Source organism: Scyliorhinus canicula, chromosome 16, assembly GCF_902713615.1.
Source record: "Scyliorhinus canicula chromosome 16, sScyCan1.1, whole genome shotgun sequence".
NCBI lineage: Eukaryota > Metazoa > Chordata > Chondrichthyes > Carcharhiniformes > Scyliorhinidae > Scyliorhinus > Scyliorhinus canicula.
In genome coordinates, this window is record NC_052161.1 from 129,451,937 (window position 1) to 129,473,143 (window position 21,207).

Sequence of the window (21,207 nt, forward strand, 5' to 3'; positions counted from 1 at the left end):
GGATGAACCGTTTTGTTGGTCTTTGATGTAGTATACAAATTTATTCAGCTGGTGTTAATTTGAATGGATGGATTGTGCCAATTGCTCTATACTCTTCACCCCTCCAGACCTGGTCTGGTTTGAATGCAGGTTTTAGCAGAGATTGCACAATGATTCCACTGCAAGACTAATTCGATTTTTTTTTTAAATAAAAAAATATAAAAAGCAAAATACTGCAGATGGTGGAAAATGAATCAAATACTTTGTTACTAGTTTTTTACCCCCAGAGTGTAACACAATTCTGCAGGCATGACAGTGATGCTCATGTTGAGCTGGTCACTCTGTCCTGCAACAATGCAAGTCTTATATGTGTGACGGGGAGGGTGCGACACGATTTAAATATAATAATGGAGGAAGTGTGCTCTATATTCAAAATGCCTAATGGGTGATAGATTAGAGCAAAAGCTTTATTATACAAAAAGCTGTCACTTTGTTTGATCATTTAGCCCAGGAGTTAAGCAAAGATTACAATAAAGAAATCTCAGTGGTTTGAGTCTTAAGGAAATTTACTGAACAGCTCTTGCGTTACTGACTAGCTAGCTTGATTTCCCCTCCAGCAAAAGTCCCGGGAATGATGAACGTGGGAATACGGGTAGATCATTCAATCCCTCGAGCCTGATCTGTCCACCTTGGTTCCACACCTTTTTACGTCCACAACTAATAAAATCTATCACTTACAGATTTAAAATGATCAATTGTGCGAGCATCTATTCTTTTTGCGGGAGAAAGTCCCACACTTCTGCCACCCTTTATGCGAAGAAGTGTTTCCTAACTACTTCCTGAATGGCCTGAATCTTATTTTATGTTGATGGTTATTTGTCCTAGATTCCTCCACCAGTTGAAGAGGTTTCTTTCCATCTGTTCTAACAGTTTCTTTCAAAATCCTAAAACAAATCATCCATAACCTACATTGCAGGAAACAAAAGTCTACATGATGGAATCTCTCTTATTCTCTGTCTTGAAGCCCTGGTAACATTCTGAATCTGTGTTGCCCTCCTTCCACTGGCAGGATATCTTTGCTAAGGCGCGGGGCCAGAACTATACACAGCACTCCATCATTATGAGAGTAATAACAATGATGCCATTCGATTGCTGGCCATGGTTGATGCATTCTGATCTGTATCTCACTTTCTTCAGTTGACTTATTTGTCTTCATTGTAGGGCAGCACGGTGGCCTAATGGTTAGCACAACCGCCTCACGGCGCTGAGGTCCCAGGTTCGATCCCGGCTCTGGGTCACTGTCCGTGTGGAGTTTGCACATTCTCCCCGTGTCTGCGTGGGTTTCACCCCCACAACCCAAAAATGTGCAGAGTAGGTGGATTGGCCACGCTAAATTGCCCCTTAATTGGAAAAAATAATTGGGTAATCTAAATTTAAAAAAAAAAAAATTTGTCTTCATTGTGTTCGGAAGATAAAACCAGATTGTATTCAAATTAAGTTTGATATTCCTATTGAATACAAGCATAGGATTCAGGATATTAAACGTAGGCTTTGCAGCATTCATGGTTGAGAAGTTGAGCAGAAGCTCATTGATAAAGTGGTGACCAGAACTGCACGCAATACTCCAAATGCAGTCTAATCCAATGTTTTATACAGCTGCAACATGATTTCCCAACTCCTGCACTCAATGCCCCGGCTGATGAAGGTAAGCCTGCCATATGCCTTCTTAATCACCTTGGCCACCTGTGTTACCACTTTTAGAGAACTGTGGACTGCGCTCCCAGATCCCTCTGTGTGTTCGATTTGATTCTCCGCTGGGTCACTGTGCGGAGTTTGCACTTTCTCCCCGTGTCTGCAAGGGTTTCCTCCGGGTGCTCCGGTTTCCTCCCACAGGCCAAAGACGTGCTGGTTAGTTGGAATTGGCCATGGTAAATTGCCCTTAGTGACCAAAAAAGTTAGGAGGGGTTATATGGTTATGGGGATAGGGTGGAAGTAAAGGTTTACGTGGGTCGGTGCAGACTCGATGGGCCGAATGGCCTCCTTCTGCACTGTATGTTCTATGTCTATGTCTATGCTAATTGTGCACTAACCGCTCTGAGTTCCTCTATCTTGTGAATCACCAATTGGCTTTTGGCAACTTATATCCCTCCTTTAGTACATACAACCCAGGCACCACCCTTGGCCCACTCCACCTCCTGCCCTCTGAAGACTTGTACTTTGCTCAATTGGTGATTATACATACAGGAACTGCCCCCAATGTGTAAGAGTCTTCAGTCTACTATGCTTGCAAACTTGCTGTGTAGACTTGTCTCTAGACCAGTATTTATTACCTGCTTGGCTGTGAGATGTTGATTGAATGGCAATATGGGCTCTTTCCTCTCCTCTCCTTACTCTCCGGTGAATAAGGATCCCAATGACCTCTATTGACCCAACTTCCACTTGATAAGTGGAAGAACCCTATAAATACAGGCTTGTTAAATGGATTTAATGGCCTCATGATTATATCTGCACTTCCTGTGGGAGGGGCCAGAAAATTGTCCACTCTGCCGGAAACATGAGGCACAACCCCATTACTACATGCTTGCTGTAACATCTCAGACACTCTCCCTCAGCAAAGTAGGTTTATATCATGGACCAAGAATGAGCAGCGGTACAGGGAAGCTTGAGGGAAGGAGAATGGAAAATACAGAGATCCTTGGTAGGATTTTAATTGACTTTTGAAGGAAGTGAATGAGATGTGAAAGAAAGTGGTTTTGGGAGAGGGGTCCCAAAAGACTGAAAGATCATGGGCGGGATATCCCCAAGACTTGATATTCCCACATTTCAACAGTCCGTCAAATTCTCGTTCTGCCCACGATGATTCCCATGGTGAGCAGGGTATAAAATTGCAGCTTTTGAACAAGAAGGGAAAATAATCTAAGGGCTATGGGAAAAGGATTAATTGGAAAGACACTACCACAGATACAATGGATACAGATACACTACCATAGGTACAATGGACCGAATGGCCTCCTTCTGTACTGTATCATTTTATAATTTTAAGATAAATAGGAATTTGAAGGTGTTGTGAGGATGAATCACAAAATGATACCCATAGCCTTGCCAGATGTTGTGGCACAGTTAAGTACATATTTTGGTGAAGATTGGATAAAGACTCATCTGTGTGATTCGGAGAAAATGAACATGAATTCCATGGCTTCAGATGAAGTGTATGCCGTGCTTCAAACTTTAAAAAAGGAAATTTAATGTGCCCTGTTAGTACTCGCAGGAAGACCTCCCGGGGAATTTCTATTAGGGACTTAGGTCCCCTTGCATACCATCTTGGATTTCATCTGAGACATTGTATACAGGCCCAAAGGGAGCCAAATCTTTTTTAAGGGTGTGGACTTTGGCAATGATCCTGTGTGATAGAATCTTACAGCACAGAAGGTCACTATTCGGCCCATGGTGCCTACACAAACTTCTTGAAGAGTGTCCACCCCTCCCTTTGGTCTTTGCCAATAGAATAACAGAATTGTTATGGTACTGAAGGAAGCCATTCAGCCCATTGTATCGGTACCAGCTTTCCGAATGATCAATTCACCTGGTGTCATTGCCCTGTATTTACCTCATAACTCTGCACATTCTTCCTTTCCAGATTATAGACTAATTCCCTTTTGAATGCTTTGATTGAATTTGTCTTCACCACACTCTGAGGCAGTGCATTCCAGACTTAAACCATTCGCTGCGTGAAAAGGTTTTTCCTCATGTCACTTTTCGCATTTTTTGCCAATTATTTTAAATCTGTGTCCTTTCATTCTCGATTCTTTCCTGAATGGGACCAGTTTCTCCCTATCAAGCCTGTCCAGACCCCTCACGATTTTGAATACCTTTATCAAATCTCGGCTCCGTCCTCCCCAAGGAAAACAGTCCCAATGTTTCCAATCTGCCTTCATAACAGAAGTTCCTTACCCCAGGAACCATTTGTGTGAATCTTCACTGTAATCTCTCTGATGCGACCATCAATTCACTCAAAGACACGAGTAGAAGCAAACCGAGGTTTTAATCAGCTTAGAATAGAGCCAGCCTGCGACTAGTACAATACTGTGGACCGCCTACAGGTCAACTGCTCTTTATACTTCCTTTCAAGGGAAGGAGCCATGGGCGGAGCCCGTACATGCCCCAACATATCCCCCTGTGGGTGAAGCCACATAATGGCCCATAGGTGGAGCCCACAAGGTCAACAACATAACATAGCTGTAACACAATGGCAGAACATGATACTAATACACTGGTGAATTACTAGTACTATACATTCACCACACTCTCCAATGCCTTTCGAAAGTCTGGTGCCCAGAACCGGATACAGCACTCCATTTGAAGTCCAATTAGAGTATTGCACAAGTTCAACATACCTTTCTTACTCTTGTATTCTATGCCCTATTAATGAAGCCTAGAGTGTTGTAAGCTTTATGAACCCCTCTCTCAACCTGTCCTGTCACCTTCAATGACTTATGTACATTTACACCCTGGTAGCACTGCAATTTATTTTCCCTCTTCAAGTAGAAACCCAATTTCCTTCAAGTACCTGAGTAAAAACTCCAAAATATTCATAGTGAGTTCTCAACCTTGGCCACAGAGCTGAGAATAATTGCTTTCTACTTGGAGAAAGGGCAGGTCAAATGGACATGGGCAGAGAATTAAATTACCAGTTGAATTGCCACCTCTGCCCTCACCCTTCCCAGAAAGGAGATAGGAAATGGATGGTGAGAGACAACCTGCAGACAGAAGGAAGGGAGAAATAAAGAAAATAAGTGACGGCTTCCGCCACAACACGGGTAGAAATTACTGCCACCAATGTTTGAACTTGCTATTAACAAACTCTCTTTTCGCTTTTAGGAGAGGAATTGATGTATTTAAAATGAGCGAGGGACAGGGGATTTGAACATAAGAAATATAATATTCATACTGTGGTGACTGTAGATCTGACTAGATGCAATACAACTGAGCAAGCACTAGAGGGAGCACGGGAGAGCTATATATACACAGGGACAGGAAGTGATGACACACTTCACGGAAGGCAGAACTGAAAGCAGGACACAGACACAAGCAGGCAGCATTTGAGGTAGCCGTAAGTTAAGCTCTGAAGAGAGAACGAATTCACAATAAAGCATCTTCTCCAACTTTGAGACTACGAGCTTTATTAAGACACGAGGAACAACACACATACAATAACATTATTGAGAGTAGCCTCTACCCTATCTTGCTGATTGTGAATTGTAGCCCCAAACAGATATTCCAGGCAGATTCTGGTCAACCTTCCGATGCCATGGGCTGGATTCTCCGATCCCCGATGCCGAAATTGCGTTCGGTGAAGGGGCGGAGAATTCCCGATGACAACGAAATTGGGGGCAGCACCGCTTTTGCGATGCTCTGCCCCCTGAAAAGTGGCGTACTCTAGGAGTACGGCGCGCATCGTATCCATGCCCTCCTGATGTTGGCTGAGGCCCGGCCCCGTGATACTCCGTCCCCGACCGGCCGAGTTCCCAACGACGTGGGTCCCACCCGTCGGGAACTCAGCGTAGTGGCTGCGGACTCAGTCCAGCACCGCCACAGTCAGGGGAGGGCTGATCCGCGGGCGGGGGGGGGGGGGGGGGCATTATTCAGGGCTGGGGGCACTGGGGAGGGGGGGGGTGGTCCTGGACGTGCGAGCCGACCGAAGGGTTGGCTATTTATGCGGGCAGGGCCGCATAAATTATGCGGGCCGCCATGAAGCACAGCACAGGCGCTGCGAGCTGCTGCCATGCCCATGCGCGGCCACGGACCCGGCAATGCTCCAGGTCATATCTGGAACTGGGAGCTCTACGCTGCCTGGCTGATAACCCCCCGGGAGCTGGGAATTGGTGGCCATTTTGCACCAGTTTTCCTGGCGTAAAACGCCACAGTTTTCACGCTGGCTTGGGGACCAAACAGAGAATCTAGCCCCCATGTGTCTTTAGTAGGTAGCCAAGTGAGTGGAGATGAGAAACAGACTGTGGGCTGGATTCTCCGGCGTCGGGATTCACCATTTTGCTGGCGGCCCTGGGGTGTCCTGACGGCGTGGGGTTGCCCCACAACGGGAAACGTCATTGACCAGCCGGCGAAACGGAGCCTCCCGCCAGCCGGGGGAAACGGAAATCTGGCACGGCGGGTCAGAGAATCCAGCCCGGTGTTGTAATTCCAACTCTGATCTGGGCTCCATTGGATTACAATTCCCCACCTGCAGCCTCGAATCAGAGAGTTTACTATATGATCTTTCCACAGTTGCCATGTGACACACTTAAGCTGTTTAAGGTCTTTTGGCAAGACCACAGATCCCCGGTAGTTTGTCGATTTTTAATTCCTGCGCCCCTCCAAGAATCCGTGTGTTCAGGAGAGGAGAGAAAACTGGGAACAGATTGAAAAGAAAAAATAATTCCCATCTGTCTTTATTCAATGGGAGGCAGCATTGTTTGTCACTGACACGGATTTCTAATACAAGTGGCAGATGCTTGGAGAGATTTGAAACATGTCTGGTTAACATCCAATCGAAACTGTGGCAGCTGAGCTGGTTAATAATTGTTTAATGCATTACAGTTTCTCTCTTGAATCTCATCCACGGTTCCTGGTTTTGCCTCCACTTATTCCCATTGTGGCTCCGCAGTGCCGAGATAGTAATGCTGCTGAGCTGCTGTGTTCTACTGGAATTAACTGCAGCCAGTGATCACAAAGGGAAATCCTAGAACAGGATCATTGTACAATACATAACGCTAGTTTCGGCGTTATAATTATGTTATTGTGGGTTTATCTCGAGATTTGTTGGCTTCTTACTCGCCATGAGGTCTTGCTGGAGGCAAGAGGAGGTGTTTTGTTCTAAACTATTTATTTAATACTGACTATTTACAGAGATGAAGGGCATGGTTCAGCGGGCTGAAGTTAAAGTCCACTGAATGGCAAGTTTATTGGGGAGTTTGTCGGCTGCAGCTGACGTTTGCCAGAAGGAACTCCCTCCTCACAGATCGGGGCATCATTTTGTCCAGGAGCCCCGATCTTCATCCCCCTCTCCCCCACTTTCAGGCCACCCCTTGTTTTTTTGATCCCCCCCTTCAACGTCCCAACCTTGGGGAAGCCCCCGGTAACTGCCCCCCCCCCCCCCTTTATTGGTGCGCTTGCCCTGTGCCGGACCCTTGGCAGTGCCAGCCTGGTACCTGGGCACCCGTGCACTGCCAGCCTGGCACTCTGGCAGTCCCTGGGTGCCAGGAGGAGTGCCAGGGTGGCACCCTGCCCTATCCATGACCAGCTGCGGGTCTCCAATGGCCTGGCAGACCCCCCTAGGTGCCATTACGCCTGCTCCACGTTTGTGCGGACTAGTATTAAATGTTGCACTGGCGAGGTTTCCCAGGCATGGCTGAGGATTTACTATCCAGTGATATTTATTATGGAGGGATGACAGCAATGACCTCCCTGATAGCTGCTGCTTGAGTTACCAGGGTGCCTATTCGCAGAGCCTAGCACTGAGGGAGGAACCAATTATGCCCACTTAGTTAGCTCCAGTGACATCCTTACAGTGGGGTGTTTGCTCGCTCCCTGTCTGGCCAGAATGTCATCTCCTATGCTACCAACAAAGTGCTAACTTGATCTTTGATCTCTTTACTAAGGGGAGGTGGTGGTGCAGTGATATTATCACTGGACTAGTATTCCAGAGACCCTGTATATTGCTTTAGGGATCCATGTCGAACACCGCCATGGCAGATGGTAACATTTGGATTCAATAGAAATTTATAAAAAATCTAATACTGACCATGAAACCATTGCTGATTGTTCTAAAAACCCATCTGGTTCACTAATTCCTTGAGGGAATGAAGTCTGCTTTCCAACATGTGACTTTTAAATGCCCTCTGAACGAGGGCAATTAGGGATTGGTAATAAATACTGGCTTACCCAGCAATGTCACGTCCCATGAACAAAAAAATAAAGCCTACAAGACCTGAGGCATTGCAGTACCAGGTAAATTTTGCTATTGCTCAGCCTGTTTAGGCCCCTCTATTATTTTGAAATGGCTCTGGTCGATTTCCATGTCAGGATGGTGTGTGGCTTGGAGGAGAATTTACAGATTGCGTAGCGTGGCCCCTTTAAGGGTGTGGGCTCCATGGACCATGTGACCGGCTCAGGACCAATTACATGGGAGCCTGCAAACCCCAACCAATAGGGAGTTTGCGAGGGGACCTGGGAACAGAACTGATTTGAGTCAGCACATCAAATGGCTCTGTTTCTTTTCACTACGAACGAGATCACAGGTGAGGACAAGCAGAAGGTAATACTTCTGACAGTTTGCAGGCCCCAAACGTATAATTTGATAAGGATCTCACGTCCCCAGAAGCACTCGACTCAAAGACCTTTCACCAGATAGTTGAATTGGTTAAAGAACATTTCAACCCAAGGCTCTTGATTATACTCCAACATTAAAAGTTGAACTTTCAGTGAGGGACAATTCAGAGTCTGTCTCAGCCGTCATAGCCAGACTTCACCAGCTTGCTGTGTACTGTGAGTTTGGGTCTATGCTTCGTGACGTATTGTGTGTTCGGCCACATTGTTGGATTCATAACCTTAATATCCAGAAGATTCTGGCGGAGACCCCGATTACATTGGAAAAAGCGATCGAGATAGCTCAGGTGATGGAGTGCACAGACAAAAGTGCCACCGAACTCCAAAGTGTGGCTGAAGGGGAGGTTATCCAAGCATGGAGTTGTATGGCCATGAGATCCGCAGCGGGATCAACAGCTCAGAACCAGGCATGGTCTTCGGGACTGGACTGAAACCCAAGGAGTGGGAAGATGTCAGAGCGTCGACCCGAGTCGAAGGTGGACTGTCACTGGGACTTTGGCGACTGCAGTGAGTGCAGACTTTCCAATGCCTTCATGCAGGAACGCAGTCTTTAAGCTTGAAGGGTACTAAAGCCAATCTTTCAACATACACCGGACAATATTTCAAGATCCTTGGAACAGCCAATACTTCAATGGCCTACAGAGGGCAGGAGGCCAATCTGTTTTTGGTTGTCGTGGAAGAACATAGACCCAGCCAGTTGGGAAGAGACTGGCTACAGAAGATTAGGCTCCATTCATAGAATCATAGAAACGTAGAATTTACAATGCCATTCAGCCCATTGAGTCTGCACCGGCCCTTGGAAAGAGCACCCTACTCAAGCCCACACCTCCACCTAACCTGCACATCTTTGGACTGTGGGAGGAAACTGGAGCACCCGGTTTTACACATCAATGCAGATCTGAGCCAGCTGTCACCTCTCAAATGAGCTGTGAGACAATAAACTGAGGTTTCACCTGACTGCCAAATTAGATAGAAGCAGTTGCACGGCATTATTCAAAAGGGAACATAGGGAGTTCCTCATGGTGTCCTGGTCAAACAACAGCAGCAAAAATCTGCTCTGCATGAAATGTTTGTTTTATACAATAAGATAAAACAGATCTCAGTCGAATCGGCAGCCAGTTTAATTTCTCTCCAGATTTTTATATCCACTGAAGTTGGGAAAGATGTAAAATGGGCTGTTGATTCACTGTCACAATTTTAGACCATTGTGCAAAAATAGACTTCCTGAGTGTGAAATACTTCAGAATCGCCGGGGGGGGGGGGGGGGGGGGGGGAGGGGGGTGAATCCCGCCCCCGCCGGCTGCCGAATCCTCCGGCGCCGGGGATTTGGCGGGGGTGGGAATCGCGCCACGCCGGTCAGGGACCGTTGGCAGAGCCCCCCCCCGGCGATTCTCCGGCCCGCGATGGGCCGAGTGGCCGCCCATTTGTTGCCTGTCCCGCCGGCGTAAATTGGAGTAGGTCCTTATCGGCAGGACCTGGCAGCGCGGGCGGCCTCTGGGGTTCTTGGCCTGTGCCGTGGGGGCACTCAATTCTTCCGCACCGGCGGCAGTAGCTGTCCGCAATTGCCGGTGAGGAAACGAAGCCCTCTGCACAAGCGCGGGGATGACGCCAGCACACGCTGGCACACCCGCACATGCGCCAATTCGCGCCGGCCGGCGGAGGCCCTTCGGCGCCCGTTACCGTGGCGCCAAGCCCCTTCCCCGCCGGCCGGCGGGGCGCAAACCACTCCAGGGCGGGCCTAGCCCCTGGAGGTGCGGAGGATTCTGCACCTTTGGGGCGGCCTGACGCCGGAGTGGTTCAAGCCACTCCTCGGCGCCGGGACCCCCCGCCCCGCCGGGTAGGGAAGAATCCTGCCCCTCATACCTCATTTCAATATTATGTTGCACAGATGCAAATGCTGGTTTAGGCCTAGTCATTGCAGCACTGTACATTTTGGACATTACTCAGAGGTGCGAAGAATGAACTGAGAGACACCGTGAGGAGTGGGGGCTCTTTTATCAAATGAGATTCCACTTGGAAATGTGTTTACTTTAGTGGGGTATTTTGTTTCCAGGGAAGGAGAAAGCACGGTGTCTGAAGAAGGAAGTTGTGGAAATCCCCCTGCCTCTGTGTGTGGCGTGGAAGCTGAGCAATGAGATGAATGCTGAATCTGTGGCAACAACATTCATTCAGACATCCGGCATTTCGAGACCACGACCAAGTGAGAGTGTAGGGAAAGCAATTTTCCATGCTGTGTGGAAAATCCCAAATTACACAGGGATGTGATATTAGACACTTGGAAATCAAGATTGGCTGTTATTACTTCAAGATAAAGGGCAGGAAAGTACAGAAGTCAATGAACTTGCATTTATTCAGCACTTTACATCATATTTAAATGTGCCCAATTATTTTACAGTCAATAAAGTACTTTAGAAATGTAGCCATTGCTGTAAGGTAGGAAAGACAGCGGCACGGTAACACAGTGCTTATCACTGTTGCTTCACAGCTCCAGGGTCCCAGGTTCTATTCCTGGCTTAGATCACTGTCTGTGCGGAGTCTGCACGTTCTCTCCGTGTCTGTGTGGGTTTCCTCTGGGTGCTCCGGTTTCCTCCCACAATCCAAAGATGTGCAGGCTAGATGGATTGGCCATGCTAAATTCCCCATAGTTTCCAAAAAGGTTAGGTGGGGTTGCTGGGTTACATGGATAGGGTGGACGTGTGGGCGTATGTAAGGTGCTCTTTGCAAGGGCCAGTGCACACTCGATGGGCCGAATGGCCTCGTTCTGCACTGTAAATTCTATGATTCTATGAACATACTTCCACAGACAATAACGTTATAATGACTAAATAGTCCGTTTATATTGATGTTGGCTGAGAGATACATATTGCTCCGATTCAAACGTGGTTTAATGTCTCATCTGAAAGGTGGCACCGCTGACTGAGCAGTACTCTCTCAATACTGCATTGCAATGTTTTTTTTTAAAAATGTTTTTATTCCAAAAACAGTAAAACAACACTCCACAACCTCACAATCCAGTTTGTACAATTTTCCCCCTTTTACCGTACCCTCGCCCCCCTCCCCATCCCCTGCGACGGACAGTTCCTCAACCATTGTCTTGAACAACCCCCACCATGTCTCGAAGCCCACCTCCGACCTCCACTGCACTGCAATGTTGACCATGAATTGTATGTTGCAGTCTCTGCAGTTTGTATAACATGTGATTTAAGCACACAGACTGCAAGACGATTATGCAACAGGGGTTCTTTATTCTACTGGCATCAAAGCTTCATGAACATTAATGGGAAAGTTTAGGTTAGAGAAACGAGTTATTTATAATCGATATTCTTGTCTGATGTTCCAAATCCACCAGGACACCATTGAGAGCTTAACACTGATCTTTAATCAGAGTTCAATTGGGGGAGCTGCTATTGCTCATTTCCCATGAGCAGGTTCAAGCAGGATATGTAGATAATTATGATTTGATCAGGCAGGGCCAACATGGCTTTGTGAAAGGGAAAGTGCCTGAAACTAATCTGTTCGAGCTTTTTAACAAAGTAACATTGGAGATGCCCGAGAAGCCCGCACATGGATCTGCCCATGACATTATTGGTAGGGATGGTCCCCGCACACCCATCACGTTGTGTGACACTATCACTGTGTTAAATGGGATAGATTTCGAACAGATCTGGAATGTTAAAACTGGGCATCCACGAGGTACTGTGGGTCATCTGCAGCGGCAGAATTGTATTCAAGCAACTGCTTCCTGAAAGGAATCAAGACATGAAGACAGACAAGTAGACACGGGAAAGAGAAGAGGTAAATGAAAAAAAGGAAAAACAAAAAGTATCAGACAAGAGACAGGGCAACTGTTGGATAATGAAGACGAATAGCTGGGGATTATAGTCGCTGGTGTATCATGTACAAGATTAACTTGATGTTCCCTGTATTTCTTGAGATAGGTGTATCTGACCGTGCGTCTTTCATTTCCTAGGTGTCCACTCATGCTCAATTGGTAATGGAGGCTGTGAGCATGATTGTGTTCAACTGTCGATAGCACACTACCAATGTAGGTGTCGACACAACTATCAGCTGAAGGAAGATGCAAAGCACTGTGAATGTGAGTACACATAGGAAGGGTGTGATGAGAGTGAGGGGACCAGCCTCTGTACCTGGGCTTGCACCAGAACCTCATGTGATGTGAGGAGGCCTCACTAGGATCTGCACCTGCTTCTTGGCCAACCAGATATCCCAGTTTATGGATGCTTGGTTTCCCTTTAATTGCTTCTATTTTGCGATATGGAGGTATTTCTTATTAATTAATTATCAGTAATATTATTACGAGGGGTTTTAGTCAATTTTCATCAGTGGCCAAGCAAACAGCAAAGTTTAAGCCCTGATCCCAGCCCTCTCTTGCCCCCGCTGCAGGTTGTACTGATTCCAAACCTCAAGAGTGGCAAAAAAAATAAAGGGCAATTCAAATTAGTCTTGTCACAAGCTAACAATGCCATTAATCCATTCAAAACATTGTTTGAATGAAGTAGTTGCAAATATGTCAATGTTAAATTCTGTTCTTATGGGTTGGATTTAATGGAGGTGACGGGGTCCTCGGCCGTGCGCTGGAGAGCCAGCAGCGGCTTTACACTACTTCTTTTGGGGAGCGCTGTTCGAATTAAGTGCCATTCAGGCACTTGACAGGTAAGTGGCAGGCATTCTTTTGGGATCAAGGACCCCGGGGAAGAGGTGGACGACAGAGTCCAACCTGTCGAGAGTTGCTGGCTAGTTAGAGGCTCTTAAGTCTACTTCATGGGAGTGGAGGTGGGAAGGTGGTGGGGTCACTACCCAACACCCTCCAGCCTGGTTAGATGACATCTCACCACCAAACTCACCACATGGGAAGGCATTAAATATATCTCATAGTTTCAGTAGAAGGTTTTCTATATCACTATGGATGCTGGGATAGGGCGCACGGTGGCACTGTGGTTAGCACTGCTGCATCACAGCCCCAGGATCCCAAGTTCGATTCTGGCTTTGGGTGACTGTCTGTGTGGAGTCTGCCCGTTCTCCCTGTGTCTGTGTGGGTTTCCTCCAGGTGATCCAGTTTCCATCCACAGTCCAAAGATGTGCAGATTCGGTGGATTAGCCATGCTAAATTGCCCCTAAAAGGTTTGGTTGGGTTACGTGGATAGAGTGGAGACGTGGTCTTAAGCAGAGTGCTTTTCCAAGGGCCAATGCAGACTTGATGGGCCGAATGGCCTCCTTCTGCACAGTAAATTCTATAAGTGGGATTCTCCGACACCCCCCACCGCCGGATCGGAGAATCCCTGGGGGGGGGGGGGGGGGGGGGCGTGAATCTCGCCCCGCCGCTCCGATGGCGGCTGCCGAATTCTCCGCTGCTGGTTTTCGGGCAGGTGCGGGGATAATGTCGCGCCGGTCGGGGGCCGTTGTCAGCGCCCCCCCCTCCCGGCAATTCTCTGGGCCCCAATGGGCCGAGCGGTCGAGCGGGACCTGGCTTGTAGGCCGGCTGGTGAGTCCTCGGGGGGACGTGAGGGGATCCGGCCCCGGGGGGAGCCCCCACGGTGGCCTGGCCCGCGATCGATGCCCACCAATCTGTGGGCGGCCCTGTGCCATGGAGGCACTCTTTCCCTCCGCGCCGGCCTCTATAGGGCTCTGCCATGGCTTGCGCGGAGAAGAACCCCCCTGCGCATGCGCAGAAACACACTGGCTGATCTGCGCAGGCGCGGAACCACACCGGCGGTTCTGCGCATGCACCAAGTCGCGCCGGCCCTTCGCTGCCGGTTGGCGCAGCGCCAACCACTCCGCCGCTGACCTAGCCCCCGGAAGTGTGGAGGATTCTGCACCTTCTGGTAGGCCCGACGCCAGAGTGGTTTGCGCCGCTCTTGGCGCCGGGCCATCTGGCCAGTTGTGGGAGAATTCCGCCCTATGATTCTATGAAATAACCCCCATAACATTCTTTGCATTCACTTGCCAGTCAGCGATAGAGAGATAACACTTGCAAATTTCACAGACAAGTGGATGTGAAAATACAAGGAAGAATTAAAAAGAGGAGAATATACCGTGTGTCACTTTATCAGCTGACTGGTAGGACATGAAAACACAAGCAGGCCATTCAGCCCCTCAAACCTGTTCCACCATTCAGTGAGATCATGGCTGATCTGTGTTTTAACTCCATGCGCACCCTTGGCTCTGTAATCCTTAATAAGGTTGTTAAACCAAAATAATTATTCACAAGACCATAGGGAAATAAGGGAAATTATAGAATCCCTACAGTGCAGAAGGAAGCCATTTGCCCCATTGAATCAGCATCGACCCCCTGAAAGAGCACCCTACCTAGGCCCATGTACTCGCCCTCTCCCTGTAACCCCACCTAACCTTTTGGACGCTGAGGGGCAACTTAACATGGCCAATCTACCTTTGGACTGTGGGAGGAAACCTGAGCACCCGGAGGAAACCCATGCAGGCACGGAGAGAACACGGAATTGTACCCGGGTCCCTGGTGGTGTGAGGCAACAGTGCTAACCACTGTGCCACTGTGCTGCCTTTAGTCAGAGAGTGGTATAACGTGGAACTTGCTACTACAAGAAATGGTTGAGACAAATAGCTTAGATGTTTTCGGAAGAAAAATAGACAAATACATGAGAGAAAAAAGGGATAGAAAGATATGCTGAAAGGCTGAGATAGGGAAGATGGAATTGGAGGAGATTTGTATGGAATATAAACACCAGCACAGATTAGTTGAGTTGAATGAGCTGCTTCTGTGTTGTATTTTCCATGTAATACCCTCACCAAATAAAAGTCCATGAATCAAATTTGTGGCTTTTAACTGGATATATTTTTTTGGGCGACGCTTCAGATGCGTGTACGTGGCTGTCCACAGAACTACAGTGCAGGAGGGCATGACATGCCCAGCAATCTGGCATTATAGGCTGCAATCCAAATGCCCCAGAACCTGAGGATTTCTATTCCTAAGCCCTGGTTTCAAAGAAGCTCTTCGTAACTCACTTCTGGTGCTTGGCCCGGTGTTACAGAGAGGGAAATATATGAAAACACAAAAATAATTTTTTTTTTAAATTTAGAGTACCCAATTATTTTTTCCAATTAAGGGGTAATTTAGCGTGTCCAATCCACCTATCCTGCACATCTTTTGGGTTGTGGGGGCGAAACCCACGCAGACACGGGGAGAATGTGCAAACTCTACAGACAGTGACCCAGGGCCGGGATTCGAACCCGGGTCCTCAGCGCCGTAGGCAGCAATGCTGACCACTGTGCCACCGTGCTGCCCCACAAAAAGGATTTGGGAGTTTCATTGGACCTGAGTTTTAGTAAGTCAGTGAGCTGGTAATGAGATTAAAGTGGATAAACTTCTGAGGCAGAAGAAGATACAGGGAAATGCTGAGTGAGATGGGCCGCAGGATTACATTCAAATTTTCGAGAAAAAAGATGGCATCTTTCTCTGCTGTAAAAGTTCCAACATTGTATTACTGATACAATTACAGAACAAATAAACTATTCTTCATATTCTTCTTAAATTAATAACCGTCTGTGAGAGGGGCAGGAAAGGTCTAGTGTTTTTAAGGACTGACTGGGCAAAGTCATTCAAATCCTGAACAAGAAAAAATGGAACTGCAGTAAATAAAATTACTTTTACAAATGAGAATAAAAAGGGGATTTGAACAGAGATGGGACAGGTTTGGCCTGCAGTGTCAGGATTGGCTAGTTTCCCGTAGCATACACTTAGCTCTAGCTCAATTGCTAGTGAGGGTTAGTAATATTTTTACGCAGGGGGTCAGGACACAAAATACTCAGCCAGAACCATCAGGGGAAGCAGAATTTAAAAGTTGAGAAATATTTGCATATGTGAAAGAATAAGAGAAAGGACAGGGGTGTGGGACTAAGTGGAAAGTTCTTTCAGAGAATCAGTACAGGCACAGTGGGATGACTGGTCTCCTGTGTCTATCAGGGAGAACTTGACATGCATTCAACCCTTTTCCTGGCTGCAAAGCATAACATGTAGCAGTTTGATGGCCTGCACCCAATTTGCACAGACATTGGTTCCACTGCTATATCCATAGGGATCCTATTTTAGGAATCCCAGCCCTATTCCTCTCAGAATATTTCAGCTGGTTTTTTTTAGTCTCTGTCAGCAAAGTGTACTGTGGGCTCATTGTTTTTGTTTCCTTAAGAAAAATCCCACCCTGTGGAGACAGGAGGAACCCATTAGCCCCCGGTATCCGGTAAATTTCTCGAAATCAATTGCTCGAAAGCTAATTGCTCGAAGTCAGTTGATCGAAAATTATTTCTCGAACTATCAATTGATCGAATGATAGATTGCTCGAAAAGCAGTACTTCAAAAAAGGTATACCCAAGATTAACAAGGTTCATTACATAAAAAAGCAACTAATAAAAACCAACAATTACAATTCATAATTTTATTAGTCTTTACAATTTATAAAAAGTTTAAAAGATTTTAGTAAGAAAAAAATAAAGTTAAAATTCAGGATTGCCAATATATGTTGGCTACTCCATTAGTATGCAATATTGTGTGCAACACTTCTTAAATATTCTTCTACATTTCCCGTTTCGTTATATTTTGATACAATATCCTGTAATCGTTGTGCGCAGTCACGGTATTTTTTTCTGCTCACAGCTGTACTCACACCTCCCACAAATTGTTCGATTTGCAACTCGTGTAAACTTTGCTCTCGCTTTAGCCATCTATAAACTTCCAAATCGACGGATGACAAGCACTTAGTTGATGTTGGAAACTGTTGTGCCATCCCTCAATAGAATTGTTCGTTTTTGGCAATCCTTCTTTGACGTAATCGAAACAGTTCCACATTTCATGTTTAAATATAGGAGTACGTCTACGGTTGCGTCTATACGGCCGACCAATCCACGTATCTTCAAAGTAATCCACTACTCCTTGAAGTTCATCTGGAAAAATCTCATTTTCAGTTAAAGATTCAAATGTTGCCACAACATTGGGTATCGGTATAAATGCCAATGCAGATAAGAGACGAGCTTTAAAAGCAAATTTGGCATTGGTGTCGTATATAAGCTTTAGGCCACTTCCTTGAATTTTTCTGTAAAGGGTTTGACAAAAATGAAAAAAACACCCACGACATTTAGACATTGGAAATTCTTGTTCTATGGCCTTAACCATGGCCATTTCAAAATCAATCATTATTGTCAATGGCTGGAATATAGGGATTTTTTATTTTAAAGCCATCAGGAACTTCCTATACGTTTCTTCAGTCTTGTTAGGTAGCAGTGCATATACAAGGGGTATAACATTACCTGATTTCACACCATGTATTGTATACAATTGAGCAAAAATCGAGGGCACAGTTTTAAATGTTCCATCAGCATACCAGTGCTCCGAACGTACTAAGATATCGAGATTCTTTTGGGTTGCAAAAATTAATATACGACCATTTGTGGGACCAGAGTCATAAATAAGGAATAAATCTCCTTTGCTGGTTTTTGTAAACTCTTCAGGGATATCAAGATCGAGGTAACTAGTAGGCAAAGCATGTCCAACATTCTTTCTTGCGCGTGTATTGCGTATGGTTCTTTTCATATTTTCTACTGAAGGGAGCTTCACAGCTGCAGCACCACTTACCTCTATTGAGGCACATGATACAATATATTGCGGTGTATCTCGACTATTCATCGCATGTTCTTTCACTTTCTCCATTGCTTTAGTAGCTTCAATTCCAGCAGCGTCTCCTGCATGGTTGTGATTCCCACTTTGTTTCGTGATACTATCATCAATTGTGATAACACGCGCACAACATTTTCTTGTTTTGGACATTTCACATTTCCAATATATCTTATTGTTCACCGCTTTGTCCTTAATATATAGGTGACCATCCAAACACAATTTCTGCTTCCCTTTTTCGCTCACTATGAAACTTATATCCATCTTGAGGGTTCGAGGTTTTCAGAATTAATAGTATTTAGCAGTGGTGTTTAACGGTTAATTATTTATTAGTTATCGTTTAAAGAGTGAATTGCTTTGAAAGAATTGGTAATTAACGTTTAAATATTTATTAGTGATCGTTTAAAGAATGAATGTCGGCTTTCGAGCAATCTGTCTTTCGATCAATTGATAGTTCGAGAAATGATTTTACGAGCAATGAACTTCGAGCAATTAGCTTTCGAGCAATTGATTTCGAGAAATTTACCTGGAACCTTAGCCCCCTCCCCTCCCCCACTCCCACCCACAACCTGCTTCAATGCCCAAACCCCTTCCCTCCCATGACTTACCTGAAGACCACTGCCGGTGAATCAGGCAGCCCATACTGAGGCCTTGGCTCAGGTATACTGCCCATGGAGTTGATGAAGCCTGAGGAATAATTTGCATGGATCTATGGACCGCATGGTTCAGATAAAGGCTGACCACATAGCATTAAGCCTGAGCCCTGAAGAAAATCTACCTCTCTGATTCTGTGAACGACATTCACTACCAGTAAGGGAATAATATGTCAACAAGGAGCCTGGTAATTCAAACTTGCTATTCATTCTCAAATTAAGACTTGGGTCTGATCAGACCAGCACATTAATGGGGATTCCTCTGTATGAGCAAGAAGATGTTCTCAGCCTTGACAGCTCTTTAGGGACACCTGCTGGAAGGGTTTGGGTGTGGCTGGTTGCTGGGTGACGTTAGGCTGCATTTTGTCCTTCAGACAATCCCAGCTCAGGGTCACACATGAAGACTGGCCATTGAGGGAAGGGTCCATGGTGACAATAAAGTTGTGACTTAACAAAAATAAGCACCGTTCATCCTGGAGGTGCAAAAGGAGCACTATGCGTAATATAAACCATTGAATCTACTTCAACTGCGCTCTGACTTGTCTCTACAGTGAAGGATCCATGTACAGATAAGAATGGCGGCTGCATGCACAAGTGCCACAACTACCATGGAGTTGCCAAGTGTGAGTGTCACCCAGGATACAGATTGGCAAATGATGTCAAAGGATGCGAAGGTAAAAGTCTTGTTTTCACTTTTACTTACATCTGCAGCATGCTCTATTGGGCTTTCCCTGGCATGGACTGATTTTTGATTTTCAAGGGAATTGAGGCATATGGGGACTGGTTGGAAAATGGGTCAGCTATGAGTGTATTCAGATGTGGAACAAGCTCAGTGGGCCATGTGGTGGAGTCACTGCTTCTACTTCTTGTGTTCTTTTTCTTGTTCTTACAACCCACACCACAGGTAAACATCAAGGTCACACCAGAACATGAGAGGGAGGTAACAATCTGCACTAGGCCCCTCTTTTACAGTGCAACCTAGGCACATACCATGTCCCAACAAACCCGATGCACAGATGCAACTGATTTGCAAACAAGTGCCACGCATCCTGGAAACGTTTACACTTTATTGGACGCGACACAATTTGTGGCCAGCATTTTATAATTTCGCACAGAAGGTCATGTTGGAAATGAAAGGTCTGAGTGGCAACACATTTCCTTCCCAGTGAGTTAAGCAGTACCTCCCATACCTGCAAGCTCCCACCATCCAGAATGGCAAGGGCAGCGGATGCATGGGAACACAATCACCTTCAGGCTCCCTTCACACCAACCTGATTTGGACATATATCCCCATATTCATCATCACTGGATCCAAATCCTGGAATTCCTTATGTGACAGCAGTGTGAGAGTGCACATACAGCCAGCGGTAGTTGAAGAAAGTGGCTCACCAACACATTCACAAAGGCAACTAGAATGGGCAACACACACTCACCTTGGGACAAAATTTGGGAAACTACACAGTTTAAAGGGTGCATTTTCCCAGAGTGTGAATTTGTTGGTGTCCCCAAATTTGTTGAACACTTCCCAACATAAATCACTAGCCTGGATCAATCTCCTTGAAAACGTCCAATAGGTTTCCCATAACTTAGACCTGTGGGACCCGAAGGTCCGTCACCAGCTGGGAGCCTTGTCCACCTCCGGGGAAATCAGGGGCATTCCGGAGCAACATGCTCATGATTTTCAGACATGTGTGGAGAGCATTCAGGTCATCGACCCGTCCAGTTGCCCCGTGTTGCATTCACTCAATGTTCTTCCAGTGTTACACTGACCCATATTACAACTATTTACATTCATATAGAGCTTTTAAATATACCCCAAGGGAGTTCACAAGAGTGGTACAAAAAGTAAATATGACACCTAGCCAAATAAGGGCAAGTTATTCTTCCATGGGATTTGAGTGTCACTGGCAATGCAATATTTGTTGCCCATCCCTAATTGCCCTTGAACAGTGTGGCTTGCTAAGGCAGTGAAGTCAATCACATTGCTATGAGTCTGGAGTCACATGCAGATTTCCTTCCCTAAAGGGCATTCGGTGACACATGTTATGTAGTCGAGAGGCTGCAAAGTCTTCCACAGTCGGGCGGCTGGCCTGTTGCTTTTGCTGGTTGCGTTGGTTCTTTCTGTTCAAAGAAGCCACGCCTAGTACCATGTATGTTTCTTAACAGAATGCTAGAAGTCGTTTAGCAGTTGAAGGATGGTTTATTGTGCTCCACAATAAATTACTTTGTTAGCTTTTACTTCCAGAATGCACTTGTAAAGATACTGCTTTTCTATGCTCTGCAACTAGGCCTAACCACTTGCAGCCCTGAGCTCAACTTCCGTCCTGTCCTGCTCCCCTGTCTCTCCGGCCAAAGTGAGCGAGGGCGGGCCTTCGGCATCACTCTTATATGTCCCCGTGCTGCCCCCTGGTGGTACTTCCATTTCCCATCAGCCCCTTCTGTACACACTCAGGCGAGGATCACTACAACACAGATGGGGTTTTTACAACAGTCAATGATAGTTTTATGGCCACTATTTTTGAGACTAGCTTTCAA

At 46.3% G+C, this 21,207-nt stretch overlaps 1 protein-coding gene across 4 annotated transcripts in view; it reads left to right on the top strand.

The window, feature by feature from the left end:
* Window positions 1-21,207, top strand: part of LOC119979502 (multiple epidermal growth factor-like domains protein 6) — a 451,484-nt gene that overhangs the window by 319,130 nt on the left and 111,147 nt on the right. For all 4 annotated transcript variants that reach the window (XM_038821813.1, XM_038821816.1, XM_038821815.1 and 1 more), the window contains 2 exons: window positions 12,332-12,457; window positions 19,224-19,346. In XM_038821813.1, the coding sequence (XP_038677741.1) occupies window positions 12,332-12,457; window positions 19,224-19,346 (249 nt within the window). The remainder of the gene's footprint in view (window positions 1-12,331; window positions 12,458-19,223; window positions 19,347-21,207) is intronic.